The sequence below is a fragment of the Nelumbo nucifera genome, chromosome 3 (genome assembly GCF_055504915.1).
Source record: "Nelumbo nucifera cultivar China Antique chromosome 3, China Antique-T2T, whole genome shotgun sequence".
Classification (NCBI taxonomy): Eukaryota; Viridiplantae; Streptophyta; class Magnoliopsida; order Proteales; family Nelumbonaceae; genus Nelumbo; species Nelumbo nucifera.
The window spans coordinates 34417054-34432913 of record NC_142651.1 but is presented as its reverse complement, the minus strand read 5'-3'; the positions used below and the strand labels follow the sequence as shown (position 1 = coordinate 34432913).

Here is a 15860-nt window from a genome sequence, read left to right as displayed (position 1 = left end):
ATTTTTGACGACCTCTATGTGTTTAGTGTGATCAGGAAAAAATTAAATCCTATTTCATTGCTGCCATTTCAAAGAATAACAATAGGGCCATGAAATGTTTGACTTAATAATGTCAACTGTTTACAACAATGTTTTAAAAACCGACCCGGAGTCTGAACCGTTTTTGCCTCTAGGTTGTGGGCCATTGATTCAACTGGCTGGGTCAAACGGTTCAGACTGAAAATATATAGTTATATACAAGTATGTCTTAGATATGTTATATGTATTATTTTATATTTAATATATATTTTTAAATTCAGTTTTTAATTTTTTTATTTATAAAAAAAATTAAATTTGTAATTTGAGGCCAAAAAAGGGATTTTTTCATGAAAATAGTGGGGCAATGTGCCTTGGGATGCATTAGATCTTGAAAAGCTATCCAAAATAAAATAAAATAAAAAAATCACCCCAATTGGACATCGAAGTTATAGCATTTAAAAGTTTGTATATATTCAGTGTATAATCTGTAACCCGATCACTGGGTCGAATAAGTCAACTGTCAAACTGACCAAATAAGAACATGGGTTGAAGTAGTGAAAAATGATTTAAATGCCCATAATTTAATAATGTATATGGCATTGAACAAAATGAAATGGTGAAATAGGAACCTTATAGCCAATCCCATATAATTGGGATAAGCCTTGGATGATGATGTTTTGATCCATGACATCAAGGGTTGACCCTTTTGATCAGGATAGTTGACCGTTGACCCACCATTGAAGGAAAAAGTGGTTCCATTTCCAGGTATTTTTCTTAAACATTGAGTTAGGATGCTTTAATAAGCAAAGGTACAGAACCCAAGAGTGAAGACACATGAATGATGACAATGAGGATTATATGGTTATGTCTAAAACATTAAGGGCCCATTTGGTTAATGGGAATAGGGGTCTAGAATCGAAATTGGAATGGGTGGAATTGGAACCCCATTCCCATTCCCTCCCTCTCCCTTGCGAATGAAATTTCATTCCAGCTTATTTCAATTCCGATTCCATTTCCTGTCTGAACCAAACAGACTATGAGAATAGGCTATTTCAATTCTGATTCTGAATACAAACCAAACGGATCCTAAGAGTCTTAATTCACTATTTTGCTCTCACTTCTACATGAAAAGAATCACTGCTAGGCAATCAATGAGAGAGAGAAATCAGTTAGCTAATTTTAATCTTAACTTTCCACCTAGGGTTCAGGTATTGGGGAGTATAGATTTTATACCACTTATAATGAGAATAGGAGCAACAAGAAGCCATAATGTAGTAAGAGGAAGAAGAGCTCTGGCATTTGACTTGCATGATTGGTTGATCTCTTGTATAAACTTTTTTTGAGACTCCAAAGTTTACCCCAAGTGGATGGGTGGCCACCTTGGATTTTGGGGATGTTAGGAACCATGGCTGTTTTTCATAAAAAACGGTGCCACGTTAGATCTACATAGGCATTTCAACAAATGTCCATGTATTTCATTGTTTGGTTTAGCCGATTATTAAAAAATCGGGCATGCCTTAAAAATCGGGACCCCACCGATGCATGAAATGCGTTCATGCATCAGTGAACCGTTTCCCCCTATGGTTGGCTGATGTGTATCCTATGTGGTGCTTACCTGTCAGCACATACATGAAAAACGGTGATGAAAATCACCTTACCAAACAGCATAGTGTTGCTCATTGCCTGCATGGCAGAAGCGTTTTTTGTAAAAAAACAGGTCTTGAAAGCATGGGCATTTTTTATTGAAAATCGGTCTCAAAAAGTGCCCACACTTCCAAACACCATGTTTATTACAAAATTGCTAAAAGAAAAGACCTAAGGAAAATTTGTTTGGATCTAAGTTTATACATTACCCCTCTTATAACTAAACCAATTCCATTACATGTTTCTATTATTCCTTCCAAAATTCTATAGTTATATGACTGGTAATTATAGCATTTTTTTTTTATACAATTTGTCATCTGGTAGAGGTAAGGTAAGGCTAACTAACGTTTTTTTGTCCACTCTTTCTAGTCAAATAACTCTAACCATCTCATATGCATTCTTAGTTTTACTTTGATTCATGCTCTTACATTATCCTTTTAACTTTATTTTCATCAATAGTATCACAAAGTTCTGGAACTATAACTTAAACTATTTCTAGATTCTTGTGTTTTCTGAGATTTGGCTTAGATGGTTGGTAGAGTAGAGAGTCCATGGTAGATGGATTATATTCTTCATATTGGAATTGGATCAAGTGAATTCTTCTATATATGGTTCAAATTATTGATACATATTGTATTTTATTATACGATACACCGGTATTTGAGGTTTGTTGATACATATGCAGTACCGATTCTTACACTAGTTGTAATGAAAGTCAAATATGACACTATTAGTTAGGTCATTTGTAATGTTATACATCTGCACAGAGGAATTGGAATCTAATAGTTGCATTGAGTTTCATCCAAAATACCATGCATGGAATACAATTAATAATTATTTGTACGAGTACATAGTACATGCTCTTACATTAATTGCAATAAAAGCTAAGTTGTTTTCTATAGTGTGTTATAAAAAGTTTTTACATTCTTAATTTTTTGAGGTTATAATTATAAAATAGATATTTTTAAATTAAAATATTCATTTCGTGTGTTTATATACTAATTTATTTTTATTATTTCCTTATTTTTTAGGATTTAATCAACACAAACATTGTTAAATGCTGAATTGAACCCTTAAAACTTCAAAACCTGAACCAATAAGCAAGGAATAACATAAAATGTTGTCCAATCAACACATTTTCTTATTTTTCTTTACTAATTTTGTGTGTTTGTATACTAATTTCTTCTTCTTCTTCTTTCACCTTTTCTTTTCTTCTTTTCCTATAACAGAAATAGGGGCTCAGCCCCTATATATTTTTTTTAATTTTCTTTTCTTTCTTCTTTTTCTTCTCATGAATATGTTGGAATGTGTTGATTTTCTATACTTTAACATGAAGTTTATACTTTTTTTATGAAAATTATGGATCTTTATTAAGAAAATATGATTATGGAACCTAGGGAACTACCATATAATACATGTTTTTACTTAAAAAAATCTATCACCTAGGCGATTAGGCAACATTGCCTAATATGATATATAGAAAATCCTAACCTCACCTTGGTGCCTTGAAAACTATAATACATGTTTGGGAGTTTGAGTACTTGATAAATTCAAAAATGTGATTTTTGGACATGCATAAATAGTATTTTATAATATATATATATATAAACATATTTAAAATATTGTTTGTAATTTAAAATTTTTATTTATTTTAAGTAATTTTTTTTCAAAAAAAACTATTGTCTAAAAAAATTTGGAGATTTGAGTCTCTGCGGGGAACCCATCCCCGTCGGGAATCGGGGATGGAGAACAAATTTTATTCACAACAGGGATGGGATTAATTTCAGAACCGGAGGACAGGGAATATGACCGCCACCGCCATGCATTTTTCTCCTTGTTAAAATATCACATGTTGCAATTAGTGAGACTTAAACATAGGTCACCCAAATCTGAAATATGCTCAGCTCTACACCATTAGACCATCTTACCAACTCGAAATGAAATAAAATAATTTTTATTTAATTTATTGTGCACGTGTAATTTAAATAAATAATAATATATATTTAAAATTAAGATTTTATAAATGTTAATGAAATGAATAATTTATCAAATCCATAAATCCACATTTATATAAAAAAAGATGTTGTTTAATCTAGCAAATTTATAGAATCATTTTACTGTTTGTTTTGAGTTTGTTAATACAATAGTAAATAGAAATACAACCATGCATGACTCAACAGGAACTAGAATCTTCATTGCATTGCTCTCTGCTGCTTATTAATAAAGTTTTATTCTCAACTCAGCTTCTAGCTACTTGTCACCATTTAATATGAAAGTTAGCATGTATCCAATATTTCCATCGATCAAAATTAGATTAGAGCTCTCAAATATCAATCTGCATGTATCAATTAAAGTTCAAAATATCGATACATCCGATGTGCCGGTAAGGGTGTAATGGGCAAATCGATGCCTTTTTTTTTACTTTTTTCAAAACCTCCAGTTCTAGGAGACCGGTTTAGAGCTCCTCTACCCCGTGAACCAGTCAGACCCCGATACATCCACTATAAGGGCATATTAGAGAGATCTCAGAACAATATGTATCAGCCGATACGGACCAATACGTATCGATACTTTAAACCTTGGTATCAACCAATAATAATATCTGAGTTTAACGGTGTTAATATGTTTAAGCTAAAGGAGAAATCTTGGAAGGCCAACTTTGTGGCCAGTCTTCTTCACATCTTCCTGAACTTGTCTCCTGTATTCATCAAATGTGAATTTCCTGTAAACGGAGGGCTCCTTGAAACTTCCAATCAGAGAGTCATAGGATGGGCACAGAAAGTAGGCTATTGAGTACCTATCCACCTTTTTATTACTCATAACCTTGTGCTCTACGCTCTTGTATATGTTGTTGCTCCAAGCCTGCATTTGGTATTAATCAATGAATCAATCTTTCAAATTTGACACTAATACAAATACAGTGTAAATGCATACAAAAGACAAGGTTTTGCATTTTATATATTTGTATTTGTATTCTCTCCAAACTGAGCCTAAGGCTGTATTTGATTGCAATGCAAATAAATTTACAACATGTAAAATTATGACAGTGCAAATGATTTGAGTGTAATTTTTTACCTATTTTTGTTTCAAATTTTAACTTATTTTGTTTGATTGCAGTACAAATAAAGTAAATTAAGACATGAAACAGAATAAAGTAAAACCCAAAACAAAATTAAACTAAAAGTAGCATTTTCTTCATTTGCACTCCCATGCATTTGTACTAGAGCGAATAAAATTAGACACCAGCCAAACACAGCATAAAGGAATTTTCAATTACTTCGCACAGAAAGCAGGCAATTAGTTGTATTCTAGTAGTTTTCTAAGGACAGTTTTTCCCATTCAATTTAATCTTAATATTAATATTAATATTATTATTTATTTTTCTCAACTTGTCTTTCCCTTTAAGTCAATAGCAATTATGTTGTTATTAGTATCATAATTAGTTCTCATGGATTTGTATTGTAAATTTCCCCTTCAATTAAATAGCACCTTAAATGCTATTATTTGTAACATTTGCCATTTCTAATCTCCTTAAATTCTGAAATTCAATCCTTATTTTATGTTACCTTTGTAATGGATAGCCATGATTTAGTGTAATTAAGCTGTAAAAGGCCCCTCTACATGTAATGGTACACCAAATATCACAACTTTATTAGTATAATAGTTCATTGTCCTCATAAGTTTGTGATGTAATTTTGCCCAGGAATGCTACTGAACAATGAGCTTATGCAATTCTTTATTTTCTTGGCCTAATAAACAAGGTGGGACTCAAGAAAAAGGCATGTCCAACCTTGTATATATAGTTTGTAATGCATGATGTTGTTGTTTACTTAGAACTAGCAACAGGCAAGTAAATCCATGCAATGCATAATAGAAATTTGACTAGCTTTAGGTTGAGAAATTTGGGTCCAAGCCAAGGTCCATATTTAATTAGGGTTGGTCTTGGGTTGGCTCTTAACCCAACCTAATGTAATGCACCTAGTTTAAGAGTTAAAAGGGGTTGAGAGAGAGAGAGAGAGAGTGTTAAGATTGATCTTATTAAAGAGAGTAATGAAGGATTTTACTATAGACAAATTTAAGAGCTGAGAGCATTTTTATTGTGGCTTCTTATATTTTAATAAATTAAATTTAAAAATAAATAACCACATGTACAAAAAAATGAGAAGAGAGGGAGGTCCATGTGAGCATTGAGGTGAGTGGAATATTGGTGATGCTTTCCTTTTCCTTTATATAGTAGATATAGTTTCCTTTTGACATTAAGGCTGCATTTGGTTGCAATGCAAATGCATATATGTACACCGCATATCAGCTTATAAATGCAAACACGATTCAGATTTTAAATCGTTTTTGCACTTATTTTGTTTGTTTGAAATCGGTGCTAAGTATGGGTCCCATCATTAAATGCTCCAATTATCTTAACTTTGATTAAAAAGTTGATTATCAAAAGAATACAAAATTTTATCCAAAAAATAGGTACAGTAATGATCTATTTTTAGAATATAAAAAATGTTAAAAAATACATCTTTGATCTGATAATCTTTACTTTTTTACATGTCAAACAAATGCTTACAAACGCGAACCGTAATATATAAATACCCTGATTCGATATCTGTATTACAAACAAAGTGAACCTAAATGTTAATTTTATTAACCATTATCTATGTATTTCTTCTTTGTGCCTCTTAAATTCCACCAATTCAGCACTATACCTTCTGTATAATATATAAAATTCCAAAGAATGAAAGAAAAGGCAATGAGGCAATGTTGCACCTTTTCTTAATAAATTTTCAAAAGTTAAAAAGCATTTTTACAATATCCTTCACATACGGCTTAACTTGTGTAATACAGTAAAAGATGACATTTGGAAACAGGAAACAACTGGTGTGGGGTGGAGGGAAAGAGCTCAACCACCCTCCCCACCCCTGCCACCACAAAAAATAAATAAATAAATAATTGCATAAGGTAGGGGCCGGCCACCAAAGGCTTGGAAATTTCAATATAGTGGCTGACCGCCCCCCCCCCCCCCCCTCCCCCCCCTAAGGGAGGTTTCCTGAGTCTCCCTATAAATGCCCACTTGTATTTGAATCTAAGTAATAATTATTTAAGTGGGTTTCCCCCTTTCATTCATCCCTTTGAATAATAGACCCACTCACTCACTCACTTCTGAAATAGTTTTGCTTTAATTTGAAAGATAAGTGATTAATTCACCATTAATGATTTGAAAAGACAATTAGTTTATTCAATTATATATATATATATATATATATCGGATTTTAAAAGTAAATATGAATCAGGTCAAATCATATCATCAGGATAAGCATATATATACCTGAAAAAGATCACCTATATTGACGACCAGTGCATCTTGATTGGGTTGTACAGAGACCCATCTGGAATCCTTCATTAGTTGTAATCCACCAATTTGATCTTGATAAAGTATTGTTAGAAAGTCGCTGTCTGTATGAGGTACTAAGCCATGGATATCTGATGATGAGATTGGGCATCGTGGGTAGTGATTCAATCGAAGAAAACATGTGTTCTCGTTGCAATATTCGTCGAAAAGAGCTCTTGGATGACCCAGATTCTCTGCTAAAACACTTGCCAGCAACCGGGCAACTTCCGACATGGCTGTAGCCAATTTCCTCATCACTTCCCTGCATCACCGGCTAGCTAGCGTTAATTTACAACTTAATTAGTAATTAACATTCCAATCACCATCTTCCACCACCTCTCAACTCATCAGTAGTGACTTGAAATCTAAGGTAGCGGCATTTGATAAATTTGAAATATGAAATTTGAAAAATTAAAAAGATATATTATCTATGTTTGAAATCTGAAAAGAGACATAGATACTTTTTTATTTTTTAGAGGTTTTGGATAGATAAACTTGTTTGTGTTGGATTAAATCTTTAATATCTGAAATTCCTTGATTTTACTATTTTACCATTAGAACATACTATTTAGTAAAAATTATAAAAAAAAAGTAATTTATTAAAATCAAATAATATTGAAAAATATGAATAAATTCCAATGAAGAAGTAATAAAATAGTTAATAATTAATAAAAAATAAAATATGTAACCGGCCTCGATGATCTTTCAGTCAATTCCTCTTGATAACAATCCTGCCACTGTTAATGGGTATTGAGTTCCGCCAAGGAGAAGACAGAGCTCGGTGTTTGCATCGGCTGGCGGCACCTCAACCGTCCAATTAGAGTGATTTGTAGTCAGTTCGACGGTTGGCCTTTTTCCAACCTCTTCGTTCTCATCTTCTATGGTTAATGTGATTTGCAGTTGGTTCGACGATTGGTCCTTTTCCAACCTCTTTGTTCTCATCTTATGTGGTTACAGTGATTTGCAGTCGTTCTCATATACTCGAGTATTGACATTCAGAAAGAGAAAGAGAATTCCATTGTTGTAAGCTATAGTGGCAATCGAAAATGAAAAACAGAGGACAAAAGCCGCGGGACCAGAAAGGAAGAAGAAGAAAAAGAGGAAAGAAGAGAGAGAGAGAGAGAGTCACTTGCCGCCACTGATTTTCTGTTGCATCAAGTGGAGAAGATGAACAGTGAGAGGGAGAAACATATGCTTGTCTTTAATCAAGGGTATTTTGTACTTTCGGCTAGGTTTGAAATGCGTATGAGCACGTCCAACATCTAGCATGGGTCTTATTACTTTAGATCTAAAAATTCATTTTAGACCAAAATTCAAATACACTTTCAAACACCTTTGGCGTCTGAAAAGCAATATTTTCAAACTTCAAAGGTCTAAGAAGTGCTATCAAACAGCACCTAACTTTCTAGCTACCTATAAATTAAACTCGATCTCCAATAAACAATAGAATAAGAATAGAAAGTAGATGCATGTTTGGCATTGGACCTCAGCTAACTGTTTAATTTTTTTTACGTTGGAGGGTTTCTTAACATGGTATCAGAGCTTTTTTGACCAGATGGTTCAATGTTTGATCTTTTCCAATTTTTATTATAATTATTAAGTTTCAACATAAGCTATATATGATTGTGTACCCACACTTCAAGCCGAAAAGGGCGTGTGAAAGAATAAAAACCTATAGGATGAAGGTTTGTAATTTAAAAATATAGTAATGGAATCAGCCCTAGGGCATGTTAGAGAGAGAGAGATTATTACAACTGATGCTCATCAGTATATATAAGAGAAGCTTAAGGCAAGTGGAAGCTTATATATATTCTTCAAAACCAACAATTAAACTCAAAATGTCAAGTTAGTGAACCAACGTATAATAATACCTTAGAGATAGATAGGTAAGGTCTTGATAAAAAGCCTCATCTGATATCTTGGTGAGAGGAATATGGAAAGCCTCAGACCAAGATAATTGGTTGGGACAAGTCGCAGTAGAATTTCCCCACCTGTATGAATCGTTGAGAAATCCACCATGACCACTAGCTTTTCTCTGGAAAGGTGTCTCAAACACCTTGACTTGCTCTCTCCTCATCTCACCCAGAAGCTGGGGACTTATGTTATGGTTCACCACCTGGAAGAAGCCCCACTCCGACGACGCCCTCACGATATCCGCTGCACAAGCCTGCCGCTTCCCTCCGTCGTTGCTCCACAGACCACCAAGATCTATTACCGGGAGTAGTCCACATTCCTCCACCACTCCATGCTGCCTACCGTCGCCCCGAGTTGTGTAAACTTGTCCAGCTGAGCGGTGTAACAATGCTGTGTACTGATCTAGCAGAGGTGGGTCTGAGCTGTCTGGTGCAAATTTTGGATCAGTACTCATGGTTTTCATGCAACCCCAAATGCCAGAGAAACGTTACCAATCAATAAACGAGAATAATCCAGAGGAATGCTAGAAACCCAAGTATATATGTGAATTGTGTGATGAATATTGATGATGCAGTAGTCTGACTCTGGCAGAGAAGATATATGAACAAATTAAGGGGGTTTAATTAGAGAGTACTGTGGGATCGAGGACTAAGCACAAGGAGAAAAGACAAGAAAAAAGGAGATGGACTGATGGGTGAAGGTGATAAAAAGGAGCTACCTAGGGAGGACCATGCAATGGCCTAACTCTTCTTTTTGACTTTGTATCGACGACAAGGTGGGCGCTGAATGGAAGTTATCATCAGTTCATTCCACCTCCTGCAACGATCGATAGCGTGGCCCTGGTCTCTGGATGAAAGTTATTGGTTCATTCCACTTCCTAAACAGCACAGATATCTCCACTACTGTGAATCTCTGACATTTCTATATATATTCTTCTTTTAGGCTTATGCATGCGCTACACATGTAGGAAATTGTAACGAGAAATCATGGCAGCATTGAAACATTGGTAAATAATCGTCTCCCATTGAACTCATTACAAATTGAAGATCTCTCATCACCAAGTTTTTTTCTTGGGATTTTTCTGTTGTCTCTGACGGACTCTTTAATAGTAATGCAGTCCCCATTGGTGATTGTGTTGTCAAATAAAAAATAAATAATGATATCTGATTGGATTGAATTTGGATATCTAAGGCTTCGATGATGATTTCTTTTGAAGCCAAGAATTCAAAAACTTCATCCATAAATTCTCGGATTACAAATCTATAAAATATACAAATTAACAGCAAGTGAAAATTATAACAATGGAGAGATGATTAAACTTGCTGATGAACAACAAAGAAGTAATCTAGAGCACTGGGAATTGAAACAAACAGCCCATGAAACCTCTATGAACAGCGCAAAAGATATGAGATGCCGAAAAGGAGGAGCAAACTGCTTCCAACAGAAATCAATCTCAGCTAAACAAATTGCAATATGAGGTGATGATCATGATGATCATGAATTGGGTTTGAAGATTCGAATTAATTGGCTGAATTTGAATATTTGATTGTTCAATCAAATTTGAATTTGGGTGCTCTTTTCATATTTGATTATTCAAATTTGAATATTATCTGTTTCTCTTCAAATTAACTCTGTTGACACCCTTAAACCCATGAATTTAGGAAAAAGAAAATATGAAACACAATGCATAATTGACATGTGGGTCACAGCTAAACCAAGGATTGTTCAATGTGTTGTAACTTGTAAGATATGGGGTAAGATAGGTCACTTTATAAAAATTAATTTGAGCTTCATTAATGAAAAAAAAAATGAGCTTAGGTGAAGTGGGGCTGGAATTCCCAAGTTAATTATTTCTATGGTAAACTAAATATACCTCCTTTGGATTTTTTTTCTTCTTTTTGATAGATTACCTCCTTTGGAGTTTCGGTCAAATATTAAGATCTTCTTTTACTTATGAACTTTAAAAAAATTATAAAAACTTCCCTAGGGTTTCTAACAATCTAATAAACCTTCCTTATTTTTTACCCTAACAATAACCTCCTCTGTAGTTTTGTAAAAAAAAAGTGAAAATACCTCTCTTCCATTAGCTTTCGGATGGAAAATGTTGTTATAATGTATTTTTTTTTAATAGGAAAATGTTGTTATAATGTATTATGTTTTTTTTTGAATACCAAGGCCGTATTTGGCAAGTCTGTTCGTGCGGGCTTTCGGCTGTTTAGAAGCCTGGAAGCTCGATTTTCAGGCTTTTCCCATTTGGTAAATGATAGATCTATTTGTAAAAGGGCACAGCCCACAAAAGACAAGAAAAGACCGAATTTGGGCTTTTTCAGGAAGCTTCAAATGAAGCTTCCACAATCTTCTGTCTTCTTCGAATGTGTGCCACAACGCACACGCTTGTGACAAAATGCCAATCCTTCGATAAAACTCTCAGATGTTTCGACCCCTAGCTCTCAGCTCCGCCATTGTCGACCTGCGTAATATTCTCTTCTTCTTCAAGTGTCTTTTTGCTCTTTTTCTTCTTCATGCGAGCTAATCTTTCTCTCCTTTTTGCAGGTATACCATCAGGGTAACTTACAATGATCAGAGGTTTGAAAACTTACTAACAAGACAGGTACAACCCCATTTCCCTTCTTTGTCTGGAATTTCTTCTTCGTCTCCTATTGTTGTTGTTATAGTATAAACCCTTCTTCGTTTGGAACCCCTTAAGCCAACCTACAGCTTCCAATCCTACCAAAACCATTTCCCTACTATCCTCCCTAATTTTCCCCAAAATTGTTTCTCTTTAATTTTCACTGTGGCTCCCTGATTTTCAACAAATTTTGATCATTCTCATTGTTGTCTAGTGTCTACCTGCATAAGTCCCTTTCTTATCAGCACTCTCTTTGAAAAGTAGAAGCTTTCTCGATGAAGAAAGTCGATATTGTTTTGCCACTTCTGTCCATTGTTCTCTGCCTTGTCCTCCTCAGTACGACTTGATCTGAGCGAATGAGACACAATGGGACACCTTCCTTCTAAACCTTTTACTCTTTACTGAGAGTTAATTGCTAGCTCAGCCTCTTCTTTTCTATCCTGTCTTACCAATAACTCTCAGTGGAATGTCCCAACCCCCTGTAATGTAGCTCCCATGGACGTCACACCATCCTCATCCTAAATATCTACTCTAGACATTATATATCCATGTGTAGGCCATGAGGTCCACCTCTTGTAAATAATATTAGGGCGGTCTAAGATCGATGTTTGTGATTTGTGTGATTAGAGTTGGTGAAAAGACCCACCTCTCACCTCTCTGTTTTGGAGTTTACACTCGTTATCAATCTTTTAACACTTATAGTTTACAATGCTGCTATGCAAAACTTTAGTTGTGCAGGATCATATTGAGCTTTAACCTTTGATTCTCTGTACATTTGTCTCAAAGTACAATCATTTTGAATTTTGATTATAGATAGATAAAAAAAAGATCCAATGCATTTATATATCTATGATCTACCACACATTAGTCCAAAGCAACAAAGAGAAACACAATTCCACTGTAATTGAATTAATGTGATTTAATCTTGTTGACTAACTACTAGTTGTGATTGGAAGCTGGACTGCCTTGCTTGGCCAATAATTCATTTTGGGTGGAGAGCTGTCCTTGTTCATAAGCCCTAGATTTCATGCATCGTGTCACATTCACTAGGGATTATGAAATATCTTTGACCTATGTAATGGAGTGAATAACAGTTATCACCTAACTGTTTTGCCAGATGTATACTGATTTTTCTTTTTTTTTAATTTCTTTGGGTTATGATGCTTCGGGATTCATACTTTTTCTCTAATGTCGGAGTAAAGCAATCAATAATTTTTTATGCAAAGGCACAATGTGGAAGCTCAGTTTATTGATCTAGGTGCATCAGAATCATTTCTATTTATTGATCTAGTTGGTTACAATCTATAAAGATTGGGTGAAACAAATTTTGGCTACTGGGTTCCAATCAATAAAAATTGGGTGAAACAGATTTTGCTCCATCAGAATCACTTCTATTGCTAGTTGGTTCCAAGCTATAAAGATTGGTATTTGAACATGTGAGACATAAGTATTTGTAAAAAGCATGCATACACCGACCCTCTAGAAGTACACACTCATCCAATCTAATTCAATTAGGGCCTAAAAAGCATGCTACTTAATCAAATTGGCCTCAAACCCAAACCAGACAGAGTTGCATATCTCTCTAGACCTTTCATTGTTATTCAAGGTTGTAAATGGTTTGGATCCAAATCAAATATATGTAGATTTGAATTTCTGTTAGCAATAATATTTGAATTTGAATGAAATATTATCCATCAAAATTAATTTGGATATTATGTATTATCAGTAAAATTCATTAAGAATAGTTTTTAATGAGGCTTGACATAGTAGACACCAATGATGATTTCGGTGTAAATTCTTATTTATTTTTGTTTCAGTTTCTACTTTATTTTATTTATTTGCATTGCAGCAAAAAAAATAAAACCTGAAGCTAATTAAGGGAGTGTTCCAATGAATAGTTCTAATCAACAATGCAATCCACAGAGTTATGAAAGACCTGCTTACATATATCATATGCTTCTCCACCTGTTTACAATATATCATATGCTTCTCCACCTGTTTATATATATCATATAATTTTCCACTATTAAATTGTTTTGTTTCATCGTAAACTTCATGTTGTAGATCTGATGTAAAAAGACATGTTTACATACACCTATTTTTTTAATGTATCTTTATAAGGTGGTGAACTTGGTTGCTTGGGGGTTGTACCAGCAAGTTTGCTAAAGATATCAAACTTTGTTTTCTTTTTTTGTGCAACTTTATATTACAGCCATTTGCATATTTTTTGGGTTCATCTACCACAGGTGACTCCTATCACTGTAAGTAATTCCATACTTGTGCTATTTGCTTATTCAACACAAAATTTAAAATGATTCTAGCACTTCGATAGTAACTAATGATATGATTATTATATAAATGGAAAATAGTGTAGTCAATACCACAACATTTGATGATGCACCCATTATTAATGCAAATTGGGCTCTTGCGCAAGAAAATGTTTTCATAGATTTACTAGTACTTCAAGTACAAAGTGAGAGAATGGTTTCTGGGTGTCTAAAACCAAATGGGATGTTCAACAAAGTTTTTTTGCACAAGTTGGGTTGAAGTTCAACACTAAATCCTTTAATAACAAAATACAAGATCTAAAAAGTAGGTATAAGGAGTTTAAGAAATTAAGGTTCGGACAAACGGGATTTGGCTGGGACGAGGAGAAGCAGATGGTTGTAGCCACCCTAGAGACATGGGAGAATTATTTGTTGGTATTTTCTGAACTTTGAATTTATTTAGAGATCATCTTTATTTGTGACTTTATATGTATGTAAATGTATATATTGATTGGTGTCCCCTTATTTTTTTAGGCTAACCTCAAGGCGAAAAGGTTTTGTAGTATGGGTTGTCCAGAGTATAACAGCCTTGAAATTATATTTGGGGGTACCACACCTACAGGAAGGTTCTCTACATCTCTAGCACGTGGAATAGAATCTCCACCCCGGGAGGACGGGCATGTCTCCAATGATCCACACCTTGAAGAAGTTCAACAACCATCACCTGGCATTGCTGATTCAGCCAATATTGATGGTGATCAAATTTCTATTACAACCACCAAGAAAAATGCTCATAGGAAGAGACCATCTGAATTTTCTGATGCAATTTTTGAACAAAATGTATCAGTAGATAAGAGATTTGAGAAGTTGGTGGAAGCAATTAATGGAATGAATAAAAAATCGGAGAATCATGTCTCTATGAGCAATGTTTTAGCAGAATTGAATTCTTTTGAAGGGTTGGATCATAATGACTACCTAAAACTTTATGAAGTGTTTGAGAAGTCGGATGCAAGAGAGTGGTTCATGAACGTGCCTGTTAATCTTAGGAAGAATTGGGTGTTCGGTGTCCTTAATCGTTAGATTCTTGAATGTTATGTTCTCATCCATGAACCCTTTTTTTTAATGTTTTAAGAGAACAATTGTTTAGAATTGTTATGACTTCTTAAACTACTTCATATGTGTAGGATTGAACAATGGTTTCAGTAGATACAATTCATATGGTATTATATAGTTTTGTGGATTGCTTATTAATTATTGTTTGGATGGTTTAATGGATAGGGTAGCACATTTGGTCCTTAATTTATGATGTGCAGGTTTGCAATTAATCAAACATAAAGCCTTATGTTTATAAGTAAATGTTGTATCAGATTTACAATGGTTGATAATCCAACCAAGAGGGTAGTGTTGCAAGGAATTTTGGCTGCTGTTGTAGATGATGAAGAGCAGCAAATGATGCCAAATGTCCTCATTGCGAAGGAACTTGAGAAGGAAGAAATGTATCTCTCAAAGACACCTTACCACAATGACATTTTGAACAGGTAAAAGTGGTTGAAAAATGTCGTATGCAATTAAGGTAATAGGTGTTTGGAAATGTTTAGAATGACCCCAGAAGCATTTGTTAGCCTAGTAGGTGCATTGAGACAGCGAGGGTTAGTGAAAGATAGTAGACATGTATCAACTGATGAACAGGTTGAAATTCTTTTAAAGATCATAGGATACAACAAATCAAATAGAGATACTACAGACCGCTTTCAACACTTTAGTTCTGCATTAAAGGCAATTTGTGAATTTGGCAAGGAAATTGTACAACTCGGTGATCTAACTACTGTACAGCCTAAGATACTCAACAGTCCAAAATATTATCCATGGTTTGAGGTATCTCATACTATATGCGAGATAATTTTTTTAATTATTTATTCTTTATTAAAAAATCCATCACCAAACTGGATTATTTTTTTCATCTGCAAAATTGTGTAAGTGCAATAGATGGAACCCA

General features: G+C 34.2%; 1 protein-coding gene and 1 long non-coding RNA gene across 2 annotated transcripts; one reads left to right on the top strand and one right to left on the bottom strand.

The window, feature by feature from the left end:
• Positions 1–3948: 3948 nt before the first annotated feature.
• On the bottom strand, positions 3949–9752 carry LOC104595000 (gibberellin 2-beta-dioxygenase 6-like). The gene is made up of 3 exons (XM_010255549.2): positions 8926–9752; positions 6992–7316; positions 3949–4524 (listed from the first exon to the last, which is right to left on the bottom strand). Exons 1-3 carry the CDS (start codon positions 9429–9431, stop codon positions 4294–4296), a joined length of 1062 nt encoding a protein of 353 aa, XP_010253851.2. The 5' UTR covers positions 9432–9752; the 3' UTR covers positions 3949–4293.
• Positions 9753–11451: 1699 nt separating this feature from the next.
• LOC148801112 (uncharacterized) lies at positions 11452–15574 on the top strand. Its single transcript, XR_016083797.1, has 3 exons — positions 11452–11579; positions 13810–13858; positions 15232–15574. It is a non-coding gene; the product is annotated as an uncharacterized LOC148801112 (long non-coding RNA).
• Positions 15575–15860: the final 286 nt, after the last annotated feature.

Bases quoted from the DNA above. Each gene is read 5' to 3' on its own strand.
- LOC104595000 (XM_010255549.2), bottom strand. From the start codon at position 9,431: ATGAAAACCATGAGTACTGATCCAAAATTTGCACCAGACAGCTCAGAC. The intron at 7,317-8,925 runs GTATTATTATAC...CCGGTGATGCAG, and splicing joins CTTACCTATCTATCTCTAAG to GGAAGTGATGAGGAAATTGG. The intron at 4,525-6,991 runs GTATATATATGC...TACCAAATGCAG, and splicing joins ATATAGGTGATCTTTTTCAG to GCTTGGAGCAACAACATATA.